The sequence below is a fragment of the Acipenser ruthenus genome, chromosome 18 (genome assembly GCF_902713425.1).
Source record: "Acipenser ruthenus chromosome 18, fAciRut3.2 maternal haplotype, whole genome shotgun sequence".
Taxonomy (NCBI): Eukaryota; Metazoa; Chordata; class Actinopteri; order Acipenseriformes; family Acipenseridae; genus Acipenser; species Acipenser ruthenus.
Genome location: NC_081206.1, coordinates 9,983,826 through 10,007,465, shown reverse-complemented (window position 1 = coordinate 10,007,465; position 23,640 = coordinate 9,983,826). Strand labels below are relative to the sequence as shown.

General features: G+C 42.6%; 1 protein-coding gene across 4 annotated transcripts in view; it reads right to left on the bottom strand.

Moving 5' to 3' along the window:
- Positions 1 to 23,640, bottom strand: part of LOC117420410 (engulfment and cell motility protein 2) — a 38,054-nt gene that overhangs the window by 6,990 nt on the left and 7,424 nt on the right. For 2 of the 4 annotated variants that reach the window (XM_034033861.3, XM_034033874.3), the window contains exons 3-16: positions 16,235 to 16,356; positions 15,516 to 15,556; positions 12,303 to 12,375; positions 11,946 to 11,996; positions 9,798 to 9,967; positions 8,770 to 8,869; positions 5,813 to 5,964; positions 5,288 to 5,366; positions 4,708 to 4,743; positions 3,705 to 3,755; positions 1,675 to 1,797; positions 1,424 to 1,549; positions 513 to 617; positions 135 to 243 (exon numbers count right to left, since the gene is read on the bottom strand). In XM_034033861.3, the coding sequence (XP_033889752.1) occupies positions 135 to 243; positions 513 to 617; positions 1,424 to 1,549; positions 1,675 to 1,797; positions 3,705 to 3,755; positions 4,708 to 4,743; positions 5,288 to 5,366; positions 5,813 to 5,964; positions 8,770 to 8,869; positions 9,798 to 9,967; positions 11,946 to 11,996; positions 12,303 to 12,375; positions 15,516 to 15,556; positions 16,235 to 16,312 (1,294 nt within the window). In that variant the 5' untranslated portion in view covers positions 16,313 to 16,356. Of the gene's footprint in view, positions 1 to 134; positions 244 to 512; positions 618 to 1,423; positions 1,550 to 1,674; positions 1,798 to 3,107; positions 3,205 to 3,704; positions 3,756 to 4,707; positions 4,744 to 5,287; positions 5,367 to 5,812; positions 5,965 to 8,769; positions 8,870 to 9,797; positions 9,968 to 11,945; positions 11,997 to 12,302; positions 12,376 to 15,515; positions 15,557 to 16,234; positions 16,357 to 23,640 lie in introns of those variants that run through there. The other 2 variants (XM_034033870.3, XM_058991197.1) reach the window with 2 other exon arrangements.

Here is a 23,640-nt window from a genome sequence, read left to right as displayed (position 1 = left end):
TTCTCAATTGACTCATCTGGATAAATAAAGGTTTTGATTGACTGATTGAGTGACTTATGGAATGATTCCATTGGTAGAAGCCCTTCCTGCAGTAACCCCGCCCCCCTCTCTCTCTCTCGGTTGAGGACACTCACGCAGCTCTCCGACCTGCAGGATCTCGCACAGCATTCTCGTCAGCTCGATGGCGCAGCGTCCAAACGGACACTCGTGTTTATCTTCCCGGCTGCTGTTCTCCAGCACGATCTGGGAGGGAAGAAAACAGAAAGAGCCACTGAAAGGAGTGCTACCCCCGGCTCACAAACATATCACTAGGGGTGTAACGATGCACTTACCTCATGATACGATACCTATCACGATATGCAGGCTGTGACGCCATATGTATCACAACACATGTGATGTCCTGAGTGGCTGATTGTATGACGTGTAATACAATCAAATGTCATTTACTGACCATTTTGTTAAAAGACAAACATTTTAGCCCCGGTTATCAAGCTGGTTTCCTGGCTGCTTACCCGGATGTAGGTGTCCTGGTGCCCCTTGGCCAGGTACAGCATGTTGTCCAGGGCCAGCATCCCCGGGGGAGTCTGGGTGAAATCCATAGCAGGGTTCACATGATTCTGAGGAGGGAGAAGACTCATCACAGACTCACTCTACAGAGCAGCTACGGCACAGACTGCAAGGGCTGACGCCAAGCGATTGGATTAGGTGTCTAAAAATATACATGAGATCTGAGCTGCTAAAAAAGAGAGGCTCAATCATCTGAATGTATAACACAGGATATATATTTATAGAGACGGAACGATTTGAAAAACAACTCGGTCGTTTAATAATAAGCTACAATACTAGATCATAAAAACATTTAAGCTTAAATGTGAGGGACAGCGTGCGGCTCTCCAGAAGACATTGTGAGAGACATTTTGTCTCAACATTTGTCTGCTTGATTTTGACCACCTTCTACCCTGATAAACCACAGCTGTATTATTAGAGATTTTACAGCCCCGAAGAGTCACATGGATTGCATCAGCCACCTGAGATTATCTGGTACCAACAAATGTTTGATGAAACCTTTTTTCTGGTGGCTTATTTTTAGTTTACAACTGACTGTTTAAAGTATAAATGTGTACATCATTTCTAAAGAATTTAGTTTACTGCCGTGTAGACGTTTAAAAAAATGTGATCAGTTCTGAAAAAAAAAACTAGGACAAGTTTTAGGGTCTTATACTGAAAAAAAATCAAGACGGACAGCTGTTTTGAGGGATCGTTCCTTTATTACTGCAGTGCTGAGTGGAGTTCTCTTTCCTATACTACTAGAGCGCTCTGCAGTGCTGAGTGGAGTTCTCTTTCCTACACTACCAGTGCCCCAGACAGGGCACATATTTGTAAGCTTCAATCTGGATGGAGCCCTCGTATTCAGCACACTCACAGTGAAGCCCAGCATCTTGTAGTCCTTTGTGTACATGGTCTTGCGCTTCTCTGTGCTGCTGCTGTTGGGATCAGACTCTGCATCGAAGACTACCCTGCGCAGCTCAAAGATGATGTCTCTCTGAGTCTGAGGGAACCACAGAGAGAGAGGCTCAATCATCACAAACATGTGTCATACATCATTGCTTGCTCAGCTCCTGTCGGTCACTCATTTGGCCGGCTTTAGTCCGGTTCGGCCCGGGTGTGGCTTACCTGGTCACTGGGGTCCATCTTGGTCATCATGCGCTCCTCCAGAAGGTTAAAGGTCAGCACCTGCAGCACATACAGCTGGTGTGCCATCTCCGCCTTGATTGGACGGTTCCCACGGATGATGTGCTAGAGAGAGAGAGAGAGAGAGAGAGAGAGAGAGAGAGAGAGAGAGAGAGAGAGAGAGAGAGAGAGAGAGAGAGAGAGAGAGAGAGAGAGAGAGAAAGAGAGAGAGAGAGAGCAATTACATTTTGGCTCCATCTAAAAAATAGTAACATAAACTCTTACCACCATAAAGCCCTGCAATACCAAGAGCAGAGCCCAGAGAGGAGTCACCTCAGCCAGCTGGTCCTGAAGCTCACTGCACTAACACACACTAACACCAACTAGCTTCAGGACAGCTCCACTCTAACACATATAATCAGAGTAACCCAAATTATAGCACAAAACAAACAAAAATATCTTATTCATTAGGATACACACACTAAAACACAAAGCAAATTGGAATGCTATTGGGCCCTAAAAAGACACTACACCCTGGCTGAATACCTGATCAGGGTGAAAAACAGTAAACAGAGACAGACCTTAACAAAGTACAGGCTCAGTGAGCACAGCCTGGCCATGGAGAAGGGCCGACACAGGCAGACATGGCTGCCCAAAGAGGACAGGCTGTGTGATCATTGTCAGCTCAATCAGGTCGAGACAGAGATACACTTTTTACTGCAGTGCACAAAATATAAGAATATAAGGGAAGCCTTCTTCACAAAAATACAAAATCTCTGCACAGATTTCTCAGACTTGCCAGACCCAGAAAAACTCCCCATCCTCCTTGGTGAGCACACAAGCTGTATAGAAGTGGCAGCCCAGTACACAAGCGCCTGCCACAGCCTGAGGAACAGGGAGTGACACTGAGGCTCCTCACACAGGGAGGAAAAGATAGATAGATAGATAGATAAATAAATAAATAAATAAATAAATAAATAAATGTTATAGAATACATATATAAATGTATATCATTATTCTCATTATTATTGTTGTTGTGATGTGTTTGAAGTACTGTGTTGTTTTATTTACATGTTTTAAATGTTCATTGTAAAGATGGAATTTACCCAACATTGCTTTGGCAATACTTGTAAAAAATCAGTCATGCCAATAAAGCAATTGAAATTGAGAGCGAGACAGAGGAGAGAGAGAGAGACAGAGAGAGAGCGAGCAGCAGAAATCAATATTTTGGAGAGGATTATTTGAGGGGCCAGTGCCGCTGCCTGCCCCCCTTGTGCACGCCCTTGGTGTTATTATTATTATTATTATTATTACATTTCTTAGCAGACGCCCTTATCCAGGGCAACTTACAATTGTTACAAGATATCACATTATTTTTACATACAATTACCCATTTATACAGTTGGGTTTTTACTGGAGCAATCGAGGTGAAGTACCTTGCTCAAGGGATTGAACCCACGACCCTCCGGTCAAGAGTCCAGAGCCCTAACCACTACTCCACACTGCTGCCCTGTGTTGGCAATGCTTCACTGTCATTGAGATAACGGCACTTGCACGCTGCGAGTCTTGAGTCTGGTGAAAAGAGAACAGCCTTCAAGTTGAATTCTAAAAATTTCTCCCAAACATATGCAAAACGCTATTGCAAGTGGTCTAGAAGCTGTAACAAATAAAATACAAAACACCAAAAGATACACTAAATGGTTGTCCAGTTGCTGCTAGATCAGATATATGCAACACAGGACAGATTTGACAGTGTTTTATAGAAGTAAGAGCCGACACCATCTAATGATCTGCCCCTTTGGATCAAGTTTCCCTCGTTTTTTTTCTTTTGGTTTTTTTTGATAATACAATGCTGTGCACTAGATGGCGCTGGCTTATACTTTGGCTTTATAGCCTAGGTAAATGTAATTAGGTATTTAATTATTCCCAGTACAATCAGAAATCAAAGGGCAAGCAAAACTGTCTTTGTGCTCAAAGAGAAGTGATTTTTCCAGCTCAGTCACTTTCTGTTATTCGCAGTGTGCCGTACTTACATTCAATATGATGGACCTCAGGTGTTTCTGTGCAAGAGTGCTGGCCATTTCCTGCAGAGAAAACACAAACACTGGAGTGAGACAACCATGACAGCTGCTGAATGGCATCCTGGGAGATGTAGTTCAGTCACTGTTCCTGTTTGCCTCACAGAGACAGGTGGACTACAGTATTTGGAGATTGTGTTTTTACTATAGCTATATAGTTTATGAGCTTTTTTCTCTATAAAAAATCGTGAAAGTACAGTTAAAACTGAAGTACATTTAGAAAAAATACTGTTCTTCTATATACAAAAAAAATCAGTTGTATAAAGATATGTACAAAAAAATGACATGGGAGTTGCAGTGCTGCCTCCTGCCACCAGAGGAGGCAAATGATATCTCTGAGCAACAGTGAAGTCTCTGGATGTGACAACAGGATCCAATGCTCACTGCATGTCATAACCATTCCTCCCACTGCGAAAGAAGAAATGCTCTGGGAACCGGGCTTTAACCAGTGGATACGGATCAGTACGCTGCGTGTTTCTTTCTATAACAGCATTTATAACAAAGTATAAAAAGACTTTATACCTCAGGCTATACGTGTAAAAGCTGTATTTTCCAAGTGCCCAAATATTTGACCCCCGTTTTTCAATTATGTTCACGACAGCTCAGTAGAACTCAAGGTCAGGGGGTAGTCCTCCGATCCCCAAGCCAATCGCCTCTCTTTACAGCCAGCAGCTCCAGATGAGAGCTACTGACCCCTGGAGGACAAAGGCCAGCCCGGCAGGTGACCACACAAGCCCACACTGGTGGCTGGCCAGTAGGGTCCACTGTAGCGCAGTGAGGAGAAACAGTCCCTGCTGGTTTTGCCTCCCTAACCTGTGGCAGCACCAGAGCCAATGCATTCCCCAGTGAAAATCAGCAGCTTGGCACAGCCAGGAACCAGGTAACAGCTCCTTTTCAAAGCGTACGGTGCTCAATGAACGCACAGAAGAAGAGTGGTGAATGGAGAAAGGCTACTTACAGTCAGCGGCAGGTCTAGGGGGTTAGTGTGCTCCTCCTGCATGTGTTGGGTGTGCGGTGCAGAGACAGGGTTAGTCCGGAGAGCAGCACAGCAATGGAAACAGAGAATGCACACTTATACACAAGCACAGTGATACACAAACCCTGCAATGCAATGTGAAGCTGACAGAGCCAGTAACAACAAGACTACACTGCCAGGATTTAATACCAGCTGGGAAGCAAGTGGCCTGGGAAAAAAAAGAACTGCTGCAGCACAGAAACTGAACCTCAAGATACAATGTGTGCAGGATGGGTTTAAAACCATTCTAAGAGGAAGTAGCTTCAATGCCGTTCGGATTGCTTTTCTTGCATTCCCCTTGCTGTTGAATGGTGTTTGCAATCGTTCCCTGGTTAGCACTCCTTTACTATGGGCACCGTCTATGTGGGGAGGTTTTTGGTCCATAAACTAATAGTGATGAAAACAACACACAATCAGTGGTATAATGATTCATTGTACATCTGAGACAGTAAAAAAAGAGCATTACATTTGAAGCGATGTCTGTTATTTATGTCTTCATAATAGTTTGTTTTAGTGCACCGACCTGTCTCCTGTCCTCCGGTGCTTTGAGGAAGAGTGCGTTGATGAGTGCGATGGCGTAGGTCTGAATCTCCTGGTTTGAGCTGCAATTCCACACAGATTCCACACAGTTACCAAAACACAGCCGCTGCTAACAGTAACACTTTCAATACAAGGTAATGCAAGCACTGCTTAGCACCCCTTTAGAAGACATGGGAATTATATTACTAGTGTGTACACAACTACAATTACCACCAATAACTACATTAACACTCAGCAGTGCTACATTTAGAAATGCTTCAGTTCACTTAAACGTTTGCCCAGTATTTTTGCAGTTTTCCCATGTTATACTATGTATTTACCATAGTTAACCCTGGTTTGCCGTGTTTATTAATATGCTTGACCATACCTTGCTATTCTTTACAATGCTTACCTATGGTTTCCCATGCTTTATTATACGTTGCTATGCTTTTACTAGGTACCCTTTTATAAAGGGCTATTACCCTGTTTGGGGGCAATACCCCTTTCAGTGAAACCGAGCAATACTCACACTTGGAGGTGTCCGATGAGCTGGCCGACCGTGATCTCGTGCGCCACTCTCTGGTACAGGCTCTGACTGTTCAGCACCATGCTCTCCAGGATAGCCAGTGAACGCTGCAGGATCGACACGTCCACCATGGGCTGGTTCACATAGCCAGCGATCTGACAGACAGAGAGGGGTGAGGATAGGCACTGACGCCATGGGCTGACACTGTCAGTCTGCAAAACCCTAATAAGCAGGAGCACAGCACACAGCAAGCCCAGATTCGTGGACCCCAGAGCGTGGGAGGACTGGTAGGGTACCACGAGGTCACAAATGTGTGAAGGGGCCCTATACAGCCTTGCATGTTAAAAGCTAAACTTTAAATTCCAGATTGTGAACTGATGTCAAGGTGGGGCATTCAAATTACGGCATTACTTCAACAATAAAACATATACAACTCTGCAGCAGCAGAGAGGGTTACAGTTTCTGAACGCTGGCCTCTCTGCACAGACTGGGAGGAGAGCAGCAGCAGGGAGAGGGTTACAGTTTCTGAATGCTGGCCTCTCTGCAGGACTGGGAGGAGAGCAGCAGCAGGGAGAGGGTAACAGTTTCTGAATGCTGGCCTCTCTGCAGGACTGGGAGGAGAGCAGCAGCAGGGAGAGGGTTACAGTTTCTGAACGCTGGCCTTTCTGCAGACTGGGAGGAGAGCAGCAGCAGGTAGAGGGTTACAGTTTCTGAACGCTGGCCTCTCTGCACAGACTGGGAGGAGAGCAGCAGCAGGGAGAGGGTTACAGTTTCTGAACGCTGGCCTCTCTGCACAGACTGGGAGGAGAGGAACTGCAGGTCTACAGGAAAGGCCCGGGATGATCTAAAGCACTTTTATAAGATTTGTTTTCTTCGACTGCGGTTTGCCAGGTTTTGATTCCATGTGGGTGTTCCTCTTGCATCTGGTTTATTTCTCTTTAATAGTTATTTTCCCACAAAAGTAGACCTAGGCCCCTCCATCAATGATTCCTGTCCACCACAAAGACACCGGGTGAGATGCTGTACAGTTAGACACTTAACAGTTCACCAAGAGCCATCAGCTTAATACATTCAATGACAAACGTTATGATTAGAAATCGTTCTCAATGTCGTCAACTTTGAAAGCCTTCCAGTCTAAATGTTTGTCACTGAATTTATTTGGTTTCAATATCATTTTGTTTTAGTTCCTTCTCAAAATCCACTCACTGTTCAGTTTTTGGAGGCCATTTGATAACTTTCTGTTTGAGAGCCTTCAATTCATTAGAAGAATTACTGACAGTTACCTAAAACCAGTCCTCAGAAGTGCTTGTCATTCACAGCTCCTTTGCTTTCAGCAGAATCACTTTGCTTCATTTTCATTGGTTGGTTAAAACTGTTCAATCTGGAATGTTCTTAAATTCTGTCTAACTTTAAAGTGTCTTTTGTTAGTGTCACATCGCTACTCGCTTTTACCTTCATTGTGAAAGAATCTGTTTCATAATGAGAAAAAGACTGAACAGTGAGATTCACAGGTGCTCCCAGGCCACATGGAAGCGGATCTGAGCAAAACGCATCATTCCTTCACCAGAGACATAAACAACCAAGACAGCTGCTGCCACATCCAGCACTCAAAGAAAATCAGGGACATTTGCCAAGCTTTTTGAGATGCTCTAGGAATAAAATAATGACTTGGACCGCATTACTGAGGAGTTTGGTGATAAATCGAGTGATCAGTAGATGATTGATCAGTACGTACAACTCAGAAGAGGTATGTGATAAATACAGTGAGCAAGGGGTGGGTCAGGGCTGCAGTACTGAGTGGCATGTTGATATGCAGTGCCTTTTAAACCTGCTTTACTGTGAATAAAATGACTTTTAAAACAGCATGTGTAAAATAAAGTGGACTGGGCAAGCCTGACAGAAGCAGAATAAATGGACCGCAAAGGGTTACAAATATGCTAAATATTTTAATAAGCAAGACATCTCACAGGTAGAACGGTGCCCTGAAATATTCTCCTTTTTCTAGGAAAGCAGCACAACCGTGGATGAGGAGTTTGTTGCCGGATTACTTCAGACTATCTGCTCACTAAATCTCTTGCGATCCCTGAATAGATCATCGTCTCCTCTTTAAAAACATGCAAACGCTTCATTGAATGCTGTACCAGTCCTGGCAGTCACAATTCAGGACATTTCTTTGGGAAAAATGAAGAGGAAATTAACAGAAAAACGTTTGTAATGTAGTTTTGTTTGCTTTTCTTTCTTTTTATTCAACCACTCTGGAGTTTTATTGCGAGCGCCCTTCTTTCCCATTCCCCAGATCTGCATTGATATGAAATGGACAGACCACCGTACTGGAGAACTCACACAGAGAGGAGGTTTGTGTGTGTGTGTGTGTTAACTTCTTGGAATGGCTGATTTGAAATCTTTTGTTTTGCTTGGTGATTCACAGCATATTTGAGATATTATCTCATTCTTTTTTTAGGTGTCCAGGGCAGGGTAGTGACCTCCCCACAGAGCTCGATTTAAAATAAATACATTGGAAACACTTCACATGTTGCACACTTGCATGTACACATGCATTTGATTTCAGATATTATATTTCTAAATCAATTTGACCTGTTTTGTAATCACATCTGGAATATCCAATTCTGAAGTCACAGGACTTTTGATCTATAGGAAATATTGTACTGTTTTTGATTGTGGACTATTGAGGTCTCTTTTGTATTAATGCTTGCACTACTGAGATGTACCAGTGCTGCCCTCTGAGCACAAAGTGAATAAATTGAACTAAACCGCCGAACCTCAGCAACAGATTTTTACAAAGCTAACCAGCAGGGGTTGCTGTAGAGCTGGAAGGTGAACTGGGCCCAGTTTATTTTCCTTCCTGACCTCCAGGAGCAGCGCACCCTGTGGGCCCCCAGCAGGAACGGGATTGGAACCCTGCCCACCCAGCGGCAGAGCCTCATATGAACCCCACTCACCTGCTTGATGAAGGGTAGAGACAGCAGCTCCCAGGACACAATCCCATGATCCATCAGCTCCAGGAAGGCAGTCAGAGTGAAGGCCAGCATCTCCCCGAAACTGCAACAAGCCAATCAAAACACGCCGCTGAGAATCGCAGGCATTCATGTGAACCTACAATGAACAGCTGGGAGCTTTTGTAGAAGCTACGACAGGGCAAAACCGTTTCAAGAATTCTTTTTCATCTGGGGATTCATATAAAATCCTCCTTTGCTTAAATAAGACTTAGAACAGGTTAATACAGGTGTTAAACTTCAGTTTGTTACTTAGCCCTTCCCTGACCTAAATTATCAAGTATGTTTTTTTTATATATATTTACATTGCAATACTTTTAGTAAGGACAGTAATTCATGACATCATAATTAACACACTGAATAGTGCTAAATTTATAAACAGCGAAGGAAATGTAATAAATACAGTGACAAACATTTTGACATGAAAGGTTTTTCTTCTAACACTGGCCATTGAATTTATTAAGATTCTTGTAGTAAATGTAATTCACAAACTGAATTACTATTGAATTACTATCATCTCTCTCTCTGAGCTTGTCCCCCTCATTCCATTCAAATGTGTTGTCAATCTGACCATTTCATTTTACCAGCCAGGTAAGCACAGACACAGAGAAACACGGAGCAACAGATCCCAGAGCTATTCCAATTCCAAGAACCCTAAAATAAAGTGATGGAGCAGTAAAAAAGCAATACAAATAAAACTGAAAGCTACTTACAGCTCAGGGGATGAAATGAAATCCCCCTGTAAACAGTGAATACATTGCTGACTAGGGGTGTAATGCAACCCAAACGTCACGATCCACATGGCGATATGCAGGTCGCGATACGATATGATCACTTAACAATGGGTATTGTTAAAAGACACTTACTGTTCATTCTGCAGAAAGCTATGCTGTGCTATCACAACACAAAGCACACATGCCTCTATCACAATGAGCGGGTGCAGATTCTCCGACACACAATGAATCGTCACTCACTTGGTGCCACTCTCCACCAGTCTTGCCAGCACAGTGATGCCCTCCATGTTGATGAACTCAGTGGCGAAGGTGATGTCAGCCGACAACTTGGCCAGTTCCTTCAGAGCCTCCAAGCGGGCATCGATCCCGTGTGACTGCACCCTCTCGAGGAGCTGGCGGGCAGCGCGACCCTGCAGGGGAGAGCGAGGGGTATGAATGCATGCTCTGCCTGTTTATCAAGGTAGACCTTCAGGACTATTGCATAAGCAGTGGCAAGCAGCGCTCCTGGTATGAATTATGCATGATATTTAAATTGAATGCATAATGAATACACAAAGCAGTTTTGCTGCACAGCTTGAGTTCACATGTTGTCAAGCCTCTTGCACTTACATGGTTCCCGGCATCTCAATGGTCAATTGTGAATATACTGCATGCAGTAACTAGGGAATAGATCATAGAAATGTTTGGACAGCTAATTGTAGCCTGCCTGGGAATTGTCAAAAGCATGAGACCAATAATGTAATAAAATAAAAAAAACGTATGGTTGAATCAACTCACTTGCAATACATGTTTGCGACTGGTGAATAAGAGACTGGACTCGGATTTGGGATTCTGGATTTTTCAATGCTGCCTTAGCCCCTCCCTTCTTTAGAAATGTATAGTATGTGCATGCAGGCCTTTTGTTAGTATATTCCATCTGTACCGTTGGAATGAAAAAAATATCTGAGTCTGTGTTTATTTGCTTCACAGCCATATTGTATGTGGTCAATGAAGTAAATAAGAATAATTGTTATTTTCTCTGTAAAACCACATTTTTGTACAGTAGTTCAAAGTAGCATTACAGTTCAAACGTAAGGCTGTAATTAATGCACACCCCATAAATTAGCATTAAAGTATGTCTTGTATTTATTGAAAGTACTCATGACTTCAAGGTCATGTGGCAGTCTGCTCACCCAAAACACATTTTAATCACTTCCTGTCTGAATTAGAGGGTAAATTACTCAATGACCCAAAACCTTCTCTGGGGCGCTGGTTACAGCACAGTGTCACAGCACACAGTGTGACATCATCACTGGCCCTGCTTTCTGAAACCTTTTCATTCGAGTTCTAGTTTTCTGTAGAACTACCTTTTGAAATCAGGCCTTTGCAAAAACACTTAGAGGTTTGCCATAGTAAACACATATCAAAGTGTATTAGAGCATAGTGAAAGCATAGAGAAGCACTGCAAAGCCCAGTAGGGATGGTAAAGCATATTAAAAAAGATGGCAACACACATTAAAATATTGTAAATAACCAAGGGAAAGGCAGGGGTACACTTTTAGAAGGGTACTTCCTGGATCTTTCCCAACGTATAACAAAGTATAACAAATATATTGTGCATCACAGCAGCTTTAAAATAACAAACCCAACGAAAACATCATTTATTATTAAAACAGGGTAGTGTTTTTAGGCTGCGAGTCTACCGAGGGTAACATAAAAGATGCAGCTTCCTCTCTTGTGTGAGACAGATTAAAAGCCTTACATCTCAGCCTTAGAAAATATGCATTTCAGCTCAGTAACTAAACTGGAGGGGCAGGGGTTTGCTACGCTGTATAAAGCACTTAGCAGATACACGGCAGTTCACTGATTTGAACTATATTTCAGAGGGGCACAGAAGACTATTTCACTAGCTCGTAGTCAAACCAGTGACACAAGAATGTTATTGTCATTTAAATTTACACCGTTGGCTGGAACTTTAAAATTAGAGCCATTGCTAACATATATACCTTGACCTATATCCATTGTACCCACATGTAAAAATATATACGATTGTCATGTTTTTCCCAGTTCCCTATTTTTCTGTAGATATTTTTCCTATTTTTTTATGCAGGTAAAGCGAATTTAAGCCGTCACAACACACTTGGTTTCCTGTCCAAGTTCACTTCCTGTGCAGCATATATTAGAAACCCCAGCGTTAAATGTGGGTGTGGTTCAGATGGGTTAAGTCTGCTGCACAGGAAGTGAACTTGAACATTGGTGTTTATGCTCAAACTTATAGCGTTGGACAAATGGGAGTCAAGGTAAAGTCTGGAAAACAAAACACCACCGTAACAAGGAATTATGCGAAGGAGAGGTAAGAAAGGGTGTTTATTGAACGTTTGGTAATTTTAAGCGTGAAAGTGGACTCACAGGAGATATTGCCAAGCGTAGGATGGTTCCATTCTTGATCTCGCTGCGACTCTGAAAAACAAATTCACAGCAGTGTCACGGAGTGGAGGAGACTTTCTGAAGAGCAGTTTCTCTCCCCTTGGGAGAGGCAAAATCAATTACTGTGACACCACAACTGGCCTTAAAGGACACATTGCACTAAAAGTGTAGCTCTGTAAGGCAGACTACCCCCAGTCTATTTCCCTCTCAACCCTACAGGAGCGCTCGCTGTGGGTAACGAGCCAAGAGCAGCAACTCTGAGGAAACTGGATTTGGACCAGCCAGCTCCTGAGTGCATGAATCATCCTACTACTGTGGGGAAAAAAAAAAAAAACTTACCAGCTCTGTGATGTACAACTGCGGGCCGTCAGCATAGCGCAGGGCAAACTGCTCCGAACCTGACAGGGACCAACTACAAAAAAACACAAACAGAATGACACTGAAATAAACCCTGGCTTTACCAAACAGCACCCTTATAACTGTATGTAGTGTTCTTCTGCCCTGTGTTTCCAGTATGGTGCAGTTCAGTACATATATATTGAAATACACAGGCATTTGTGATGCATTGTGGTGATGATTGGGCATGTCTAAGGCTACGATTTTGTCACGGAGGTCATGGAAATCGTGATTAGGAGTATCATGTATACAAATCTGCAAGCATCTGTTTGGTTGTGTATGCACGCAACATTTACGTGTAGCTATGGAGGTCAGCGAATAAGAGAAGCAAACAAATCGGTGATAGCTAAAATGCAAAACAAATTGTGAGTGAGCTGGTTTCTGTAAAGACAGAAAAACAAATGCATTGAACAGAAGTTTAACAACTTAGAGGCTTTCTTTACAACATGCTGCTTGTTTCAGAATCCTGGAAAACTATTAAATTCTGGTTCATACAGCACATCTGTGGCAGACGAATGCAAAACATCAGACAGCTACAAGCTGTGCATCTTCGCTGTGTGCTATACGGGACGCATCGTGTCGTAGCCCTTTTGAACGCACAAAGCGGTCACAGCTGTTGTTCATACTTTAAATACAGACTGCATTCACGAAATTGGATACGTTTACATTTAAGAAGACGTGCAGAGATTGTACCTCTATACAAGAGGATTAAAAAAAATCAAAAGCGACGTCGTCGGTACATTTGTCCTCTCAACGAACAGAGAACCAGAAAGGGAGAATTTCAAATATTATTCAGAGAGGTGAGGATATGTGACAGTGAGAGATATTTGAGGTATTTTAGAATGACAGATGAAAGGTTAGACCATCTGTTAACATTCATAACCTCCAGCTGCTGAAGGCACCGGCAGGAAAATGCCTGTTTAGTTCACTGCGTGGCAAGACGGTTTGCAGGGCATGTGTGCTCAATTGACCTCAAGGGATGTAAACAAACTGGTTTGTCAACCAGGTCTGCTTTTGGGAATACAGTAAACCGAGACCAGGAAATTATATTAGTAGAAATCTTCAACATAATTGTGGGACATTCTTTTATTGTTTTACAGCTACTACTTTATATGGTGAGATTGTAGTCTGCATCTGTCTCAATATTAAGGTGATTTTAAAGTTGTTTATGGCTCCTTTTTTCAATGTTTGTTGGTTCCCTAAATAGAATTTGGATGCAATAAAAGGCCATTACAAGTACTGGCAGTCTAAAACTATTACCTTGTATTCACCTAACCAGGGAAGAGTATTCTCATAGTGCAGTCAAACCAAATGAAGTCTTTCTACTTGATTCAGTACAGCTAAAAGGGCTCTAGCTAAATACTTCCATACATCTTCCCTTCTATTGTCTATAGGCTAGGACTAACATGTTACAGAAATGTTACAGCTAGCATCTATTTCTTTATTTTTTTTAAATGACACCTGAAACTACACTAAGTTAAGACAGCTTTCAGGTAGTCTAGGTCTCCATGTGTCTCCTGGTTTTCATTCCAACTGAGTCCTCAATTACTTAATTAACTTTTTGGAGAAGCCACGCCCTATGGGGCAGACGCGTTTGACTTTAACCACTGCGTCTGCGATTGTACTTGTTTCATCAGAATCGAGCCCTTAGTTTTTCATTACCTGGAAAACCTAAAAACAGGGATAGAAAGAAGACTCCCATTGCATAGCAGTTTGATCCACTCCTGGTATTACTAGGAGTTTAATAAGACACACCTGAGCTTGTTACTTATACACTGGGGCTAATGAAGCTCGTACTAAAACCTGGAATGGGTTAAAAGTGCCATGCAGTCCGAGTCTTATTTCTATCCCTGAAAAGTAGAATTCATACACACTACAGTTAAGAAAGAGACTCTCTTCTGTACAGTGAATGCATTGGTTTCTTCGTGTAATATCATGTCGATTCAGTTATTTAAAAACTCTATTGTTACATGAACGAATACAAACATGGTCATTTTTGCCACCTATCCATTTCAAGTTTGTTCGAATATTAAAATATCTGTCCAAGTGAGACTTCCGCTTTAACTGAAGGGCATGTTCAGCACAACTTCGTTCCAAAATAACCTATTCAATAACCAGAGCAATACATGGGAAATTCACTTTAAAAAGGACAGTTTTAGGACTCCTGCAAAGTACCCCCAGGCCACTGTGAGAAAGCGGAGGCTAGAAGGAACAGAGTCTGGCAGGCAGGCAGGCAGGCAGGCAGGCAGAGCCTCTGCACTCAGAGTGTTTATGTAACCAACACACACAGTGCCAGGGACAGCATCCATCTGGCAGCCATTAGCGTGCTTTCACTGGAAGACAATGGGGGGGCAGAGCTGCTTTTGATAGCCGTGCTGTTGCAACGGGGAGCCTTGAAAGGGAATGTAATCAGGGCTGATGAAAATCTCCACTGACGGTATGAAGTGTGTCTGTCTGCATGTCACACTACATGCTTTTTAATACTTTAGAGTGCCTAATTATTTTACCTCTGATATTTTCCCCTGTTAAAATGTCCAATTACGTATCCTCACCCCAGCAATTCCCCACAGCAGCTCAGGAGAACTGAAGGTCAGTGATCCCACGACCAAGCCAATTGCCTCTTTACAACTCAGGATCTCAAGAGTGGATGTCAGCGAGCTACGGGCCTCTGAAGGACAAAGGCAAGCCCACTTAAGATCACCAGGCACCTGGCCAGTAGGGTGCGCTGTGGCACGATAAGGAGAAACTGTCCTTGCTGGATTTGCCTCCCTAACCCACAGGTGTGCCAGAACCAATGTGACACTTCCTCTGGAATGGCACAGCCAGGACACAAACCTGGCTGTATGACACACCCTGCACACCACACAGCCATGCTGTTTCAATCCTGTCCTGAACACCCCCACCTGGGCCTCTCTCAACCAGAGACTGTGCTGCTTCTTCTATCATGTTGATTATACGCAGGTCTAGTTTAGACCACCAAGCTAATTCACTATTCATTTAAACTTAGGTTTTTTTCAGAAGTTCATTTAGTTATGCAGTACCGGTATAACTTATGGGTAATCACAAAATGAAAAACTTTTATTTGCCTTCTGTGCATAGTAATTCATGAGACGACAGACCTCGTTTGCATTCCAGTTTGTTAATAAGGTTCCTTACCCATCGCAGACCTCCCTGATGATCGAGGAGAGGGGCTTTTTCTGTAAACAAAACAAATAAATACATCTACTTTAACACATTGTCCCTAGCTGGGTATAACAGCAAAGAGAGATGTGTGTGTGCGTGTGTGCTATGTGCCTGTATTCAGTAGATGCATTTATGTGAAGAAACACATTGTTTTAGACTGTTTAACACACTGAAGCACTGAAGCAGGTTCACTTCACAGCTTTATATGGTTTGCATTCACAAAGAACACAAGCAGAAGAGCTGCTTTTCCAACCGGCCCTGAATATCACTTTACTAATTCTTTAACGATGTTCTCCTTTTTTGTTTTGTTTTTGTTTTATAACAAACACTGACAAATTCCCAGGAACTTATATATAAAATAAAAAACTAAAATGAAGGGCCCATGTGAGTCTTACTCTTTGCTATTGGTTAGCACTGCTTTACATTTACTGTCTGCTACACATTTCAGCTCCATGCTATTTTCTGCATTAACTTGCTAACATGTTGGAGGCAGTCGGCCCCTCACACAAACCCTAATTCTGGTACTTGCTAGCACAAACAGTGTTCAAGATGGTTCAGGGAAACCCCACAAAAAGATCTGGATGAGGAAACCAAGGACACCTGTTAAACGTACAGTGTTGTGAAAAATAAAGTCTAAAAAGTGCCTGAAAAAACTCCCCAACAGACACCCCATTAAGAAAGCATTAACTGACCTGGTCGATCTCAGTGAGCTGGGCGTTGGCTCCTGGCCACTCAATAGCCACCTTCACGATGTCCGATGGGGGGGGCATCGCTGCACAGAGATCGTCAGGCAGGGGAGTCACTCACAGCCTACCTGTAGGGGGCGGCAAAGACACACTATCAGACACATCCCAATGTCCTTGTTACAGATACAGAATGAGAGAGGCGGCAATGTGGAGGGCAGTGGGTTTGAGGAGCTCCCAGCTTAGAGAAAGCGCTGGGCTGCAGTGTGAAATGTGCAGTGTGTTTGAGTAGCTCAATTAGAGAAGGAAAGCGCTGGGCTGCAGTGTGTTTGAGTAGCTCAATTAGAGAAGGAAAGCGCTGGGCTGCAGTGTGTTTGAGGAGCTCAGTGGTTAGAGAAGGAAAGCGCTGGGCTGCAGTGTAGAATGTGCAGTGTGTCTGAGTAGCTCAATTAGAGAAGGAAAGCGCTGGGCTGCAGTGTGGAATGTGCAGTCCTATTTTAGAAGCTTGTTATTTTAAAGCTGCCAGGGTTTAAGAGCACAATTGACAGCCTATGGGGTCTATGGGGCCCCAGCAGATTGCTCTGTGCTGTTTGAGACACTCTGGACCGAGACGGTAATGCAGAGCAGATGCCCTCAGTGTGACACAGCTGAACCGGATACACACAGCAACAGACGGGCTGTTCTCTCCCAGCCTTTCTCTTAACAAGCAGTAACTGAGCCAGATCAAGCACATACACTTTTCTGGCTATTTATGCCTTCGTTTCTAAGTTTCTAAGCCCAAGAAGGCTTTAGAAGAAACGTTTTTTCAAAACGTTTATTGCTGTTTGTAATTGACGCCTATCCTTTATGTTATGCTACAAAATGAGAAACAAACCATGTGACATTTTGTTCCTCTTCTTAACCAATAGGAATATACTGGAAATGCTGCTCAGAAGACACAATGTAAGCAGTATATCAAACTGAATGTCTTAACATGAAGTAAAATGGATATGTGAAAGAGATCTGCATCATTGCTATGACATGAGGTTCATGGTACATGGCAGAGAAAGCATTTATTTTCACAGGACAACACTGGTAATGGAACTTGAGTGAAAGAATCCTAGAATAGAGCTGTGTACCAACGGTAAGCAGGTGATCTGTACCATTGACAGAGCACAAGGTTAAAACAATGCAGCAGTGAAGCGGTTCAGAGAATACAGCTGTGTGCAAAAAACATCAAGCCTACAATGTGGCATTTCACAGGTTAATGTGTGCTGTTAGATTTCTATTACTTCCATATGAAAACACTCCTAATAGTTTCTAATAACTAACATTGAGGAGGAAGCGGAAACATTTGCCAATTTTTCTTATAAAATAATTATAGTTAAAAGTAACTGCTGGAAAACGTTCAGGCACTCAAGCTGAGGAGAAACAGACACTGACATCTCTCACATCCACTGGACTGGAGCCTCTTTGAGTTTTCTTTTGCATTACTGATATACTGGCACACAGCTCTACCGGCAGTGTGTGCACTGCTTAGGCAGGGTGTCCTGGGGCTGCAAGACCACAGGGTGTGCTACACACGTGAATGCCTGCTCGCTGCCAAATGACACAGCTTTTTGAGAAAGCTTTGTTCACAGAAAAGAAGTCCTTGGTGTTGAAAGTGTACAGCCTTGTTAAGGATGGCTCTAATGAAGTGTCTTGAGAAAATACACTCTCAACTTAATTAGAGGTAGCCACCGCACACGAACATATTATAAGTGATTAAATCTGAATAAAAACCAGATGAAAAGCTGGAACATATTTAATCTGCTCCAATATATTTCAACGTTTCGAATGATTTGGCGTGCGAGATCAGTGTAGCTTCTGCTAATAGGTTTCAATGGGGAGGAGTCTTATAATGTAAAGAGTAAGTAGTTTAGATTGGCATTGTAATGCTGCCTGGCTATTGCATGGTGTTTGCAATCATTCCCAGTGGTTCGGAGCTCTGTTGTTCCAATTTTAAGTTTTCCTTTCTCTGATTCTGCCTTTACCTGGCTCTGAACTTGCTTGTCAGGATTGAACAACCTTCCTCATACTTGTTCATACCTGCGAGTCAATGGACACCACATGGGGACCAGCGCAAGAGCTGCACAAACCAATTATTAGAATCAAGCACTCCACAGGTGAGGGGCATTGGGCATGATCAGGATGTACCATTCAAAATGAAACAAGTGAAGAAACAGCTGCTTGGGTTTGTACAGTGGTTCTCCACACTGTCTAAGAAAAGCAGCGAGCACCACAAACCCAAGCATATATTTGAAAGACAGGTCGATGCCTTAATGCTGCTACAAAACACTGAAAATAAAACATCAAACCCGTGAGAAACATGGAATACTGCACGTCCCGCAGAAAAATGAAAAGGGGCGCAGTTCTGTGGGGTAGAGGCACAAACGTCCCAGCCAGTCATTCTGCATGGCTAGTAAATATGAATATTATTTAGGGTAGCACTGAAGGATGTGTAAAATGTGTTCTTTGAAGATGACATGACCAGGGGGTCTAAGGTTGTTAGTTTCCCTTTCATTTCCAAAACTTTACTATTAAACATGTTTCAACGTATAGTAATCACATCCTTTGTCTTTCTGATTTGCTGGTAAGCATGATATCTAGGTCCTTATTGGATAGTTGTGCCGATAAGGCAGGCCGTACCCTATGATTGACATCCTGCCTTTGCACGTCTCCGCCCACTCAGTCTGGACGTGTTTAAAGCAGCTGATCAACAGTAAACAGAAAGCACATGAAATGGGAATGCCTCTGAAACGTGTTAAACAATTAACAGCTTTCATGGTGAACAATTCATTACTTGAAAAAAATGAAACACCGAACAGTTGAAGCCGTCAGTGTATAAAAACAATGTATGCAGTAACTAGAGTAAGTGTGTGTGTGTGTGTGAGAGAGAGCTGGGACCGCCTTTGCTGGCTTTCATAGAAGGGGAACTGCGTCCTCACATCTGCAATTGAACAATTTCTGGAATTTACCCAAGATATATTCAAAGGGTTTTGTTCTCATGATTAGCCTGTCCCTAAAGGCCTGGGTTTGGCTTCAGCCCCGGTCAGCAGTTCAAGAAAACTCTCTCTCTCTCTCTCAGTCATATTTGGTTTTCTCTTGTTTTAAATTATTCAAGCTGGACTAATTATCACACTGAATCAAGAAAATGACCTCAATTTTAGAGAAACCACATCCTGAATACATTTCACTGGGTCTCTTACAAGAGTCACAGCTTGAAGACCCCCAAGAGTCAGTGTGAAATGAACACAAAACATTATACCTGGGTGTCCATTTACTGCATTCCCTCACAGTCCTACTTGCACATTACTTGATCAGAAAACAGTCGCCAGTCCATTTGGGTTACCCTCATTGGTAGCAATAAGGACACAAGCTTCCTCGATGAGACTAAATGACCCCCTAGTACCTACAGTCAGTGTTTGTGGTTATGTTGTGCTTCTGCTATAAACAGTGCATTCAGCACAATTGTGGCAGCCAAGCTTGCACAATGCCAGTTTTATACAATGAATAAAACAAGGAGTGCTAGCCAAGTTTTTAAACTCCATTTGTAAAAGCATATTAGCGGTGTTATCACTGCTATCACTGTTTTCTACTTCACTTTGGAATGTGTATTCAGTGAAAACGCTAGAGAGGGAAGGCTGATTCTGCTCGGGTTCCTCATCGCTGCATGTGGTTTAAAGTAACCCCTGATGCCTAGGGGCACTCTGTTTATCCAGACTGACTAAACCATCCCCGGCACAATAAAAGGGCCCCCAGTAATAACGTTCCCGAGTTTCAAATGACATGTCTCGTTTGGTTTTACTGTCCCACTGCTTTATCCTGATGTGTGCAGTCTAACTGCAAATGCTTTGATTTGTTATTACGGTGCTTTGACTGTGAATTCAGGAGCTGTAAACATCACGACAAGTTCGGGAAATGTATTCAAGACATAGATTACAAAATGAAATGTGATGCTACTTACTGGATTTCAAAGCACTGGCTAGCACTCCTTTTAATTAAAAAGGTCCTGGCCTGCAACAAATTGGGGGAGGAAATGTTTCTCAGAAGCTCATTATGAACTCAACCTTTCTCACTTGTCTTCCTGCAGCACAGATACAGATCTGCATCTCTCCAGCCTCTCCACCTCTGTGCCTGCCTGTATCTATCTCAGTATGAAGAAATCAGAACACTACAGAAACTCAAGACACACCTTTAAAATAACCTCCTTTTGATCCTTAATCAATGCAGCGCTCCCTCCTGGTTTTGCTATCTGTCTTAAAAATTTGAAAAGAAACTGAAAACTGAATTCATGAAGGGATCTTAGACAGTAAAATACTTGTGCAATTTCCTGTCAACGTGGCATAAGCGTGAATGAAACTAGTGACATTTCGAAATTGTGAAATCTATTTCTTCACTGTACAATATATATCTACATATCTGTGCCTTCCTTAAGATTAAGGGGTCCTGTTTATATAGTACCCCTTAGAAGCACATACAGTAACTGTGCTTTTCAAGCCTTTACCTTTGGTGGCAATATAGCTATGGACAAAGGGTTAGCATCAGCCTATAGAATTAACTCATTTTGATTCATAAAGTCGAATGAAACCTGCTGAATAATGTTACGCTAACATATTGAATTACATGCCGCTTTGCAGTTTTCCATATACTTAACGAAAATTATAAAAATGTGACATTTCGAAATCTAACATAAAAATACTGTATTACTATTATGGCTTCCGTTAGACTTTTGCAATATCATTTTGCAGTTACTTTGATTACACTGTGTTAAATACAAAATCTAAATTATGTTGATAGATATACATATATATTTTTTAATTCTAGCTGATTCAAAACCTTTGGCCATAGCGGTACACCCATGCAAACTTGAGTTAAGTGCAATAATTGGTTTTCCTAAAAAGGTTCAGTTTTGTTCATTCAAAGTCCTGCTTCTACACTGTCTGGTCCAGCACGGTGTAATGTCCATTCCAACATGTGCAATGCGGAAGTACTCAAAAACATGACACAAGCTAAATAGTTTGTCCCACTCATTTAAAGCATGTGTCTAAGTGTGGGGTGTCTCCCTCGAATCAAGCTGAGAGGGTTTTTCTCACACACTCTTTCCTGTGTCAGGTCTATCAAATGAAAAGTGCAAGAGAAAGTAAACTCTCACCTTAATTAGAGGGAGACAGAGAACACTTAAAACAAGTCACGGAACCGAAATAAAAAAGACAAAAACCTGACACTGATGTATTTAACCTGCTTGTTGTGGTTTAAACATTGAGAAGTCTGTGGCCTTGACATTCTGAGTGGAAGATCTACACTACAGCAATATTACAAGTGTAGTTGCTGCCAACAGGTTCCAATGGGGATGTGACTTACAACAGGGAAATACATTTGTTAAATAAACAAATAAAGAATGACTGGTCCTGAACTCGAAGCTGAGTCACATACACGCAGGGTGAAACTCAATTTTATCAAACTCTTAACAAACGAAGAAGCTTTGAATATCCTTCCATTTAAAACACACCTTAAATGAAACCCTTTTACTTCACAACAAAAAGACCTTGAACCTTAAGAAAGTAGTACTGATATTTACAACAGCTACACAAAACTAGTGACGGCGTCTGTCGGGTTAGTAGCAGTGCACCTTCACCACAGCCATGCTGAGCTCTGTTCTGTACTCACACCCCAGGCTCTGTCTCTCTCCTGCCACGCTGTCGCTGCCCTTGAAGACTAGCCTGTGGAAGGTGATAATCGGCTGGGTATTCACTCACTGCACAGTGCTGCCAAGCTGCTGCTTCCCAACACTATCCGTCTGAACAGCACAGCCGTGCTTTATCTGTACTGCAGCCTTCAATCCCATGCCTCCCGTGCACGACACGCAGACACAATGCTATTCCGCACTACCTTTTACACTCCATTTAGTAACCTGGCAGCCGGTACATTTAGCATCCGGTAAATGACTGAATACACTGCATAGATCTTTAAAACATCTTCAGTAAAAAATAAAAAAAACAGCAAATATTTCTGATAAAGATCGCTCTGCCCAGCACATGAAGGGGACAGTTTGTTTTCATGTGTTTATAGTTTTTATTTATTTGGTTTGATAATTCACTGATAGGGAAAATAGAATGTCTTTAAAAGGTGGACATAAAAAAAACGAAATATTCTATAATTTAGCATTTCCTGTTTTCAGGTAAGCATTTAAATATTTAGGAACATTTGTTGTATAATAACTCTAGTTATCCTTTTTGAAAATGACAACACTTTTATTTTCTGCTTTAATAAATATGTTTAATCGTGAAATACCTATTTTTAGACTGTGAAATAAACCATTTTTTACTGTGAACAAAAAAAAACAGCCCTACTGATGACCAATCAATCGTGCCTACCAAGCTGTTCAGTATTATTTCGACTTACAGTGCCGGTCAAGATAAAAGATTCATTTTGATATTAAAACCTGTACAAATTATTGTATCCCTATTTTCTCTCCCAATTAAGAGTGTCCAATTATGTTCTTTCAATGATGCAATTCCCCACAGCAGCTTCTGATAACTGAAGGTCAGTGGGTGTCCTCTGATTCCCAAGCCAGTTGTCTCTTTACACTCAGGAGCTTGACATCGACGTCCCTGTTGAAAAGCCAGTCCTGCAGGCGTCTGCTCTGAGCTCTCCAGGAGCCTGGCCGGGTGGGTCCGCTGGAGCGCAATGAGGAGAAACAGTGCCTTTCGGTTTTCCTCCCTAACCAACAGGAGGACTAGAGCCAATGCTCCTTGTGGAATCCCCAGTGAAGATTTGCACAGGAAGGATGCAAACCTACACCCCCCTGACTGTGTGACTCACCCTGCATACCATGCAGGTGTGCCTTTACCAGCTGAGCAACTCCTGGATCCAACAGTCCAATGCTATTGTACATGAACTACTGGGTACAACTGAAATGGAATGAATGGGTTTGATTTATTCTTGCACATTTTTGAGCTGCAGCTTGTGCCAGAATCTCTGTGAAGTCAGGCTGTGCTGAGTCCATCTTGCTGGCACCTCTCTCTGTGAAGTCAGGCTGTGCTGAGTCCATCTTGCTGGCACCTCTCTCTGTGAAGTCAGGCTGTGCTGAGTCCATCTTGCTGGCACCTCTCTCTGTGAAGTCAGGCTGTGCTGAGTCCATCTTGCTGGCACCTCTCTCAGAGCCTTGTATCTGATATAACAGCCGGAGACTCATTTCCAGAGATTAAACCATTACTGCTGACCCTGAGGCATTGTGCTGCAACACTTCTCAAAGGAACAGCGCTGCAATGTAATGTGCTGCTTGTTCTAGAAATGCTCCGGTCCTAATGCTCTCCGAACCGAAGGGCACGTTTTTTAACCTCATGCTTCAATATTTAGTTGCTCCACCAAACTTTGCAGCTGAGTTTCAAATT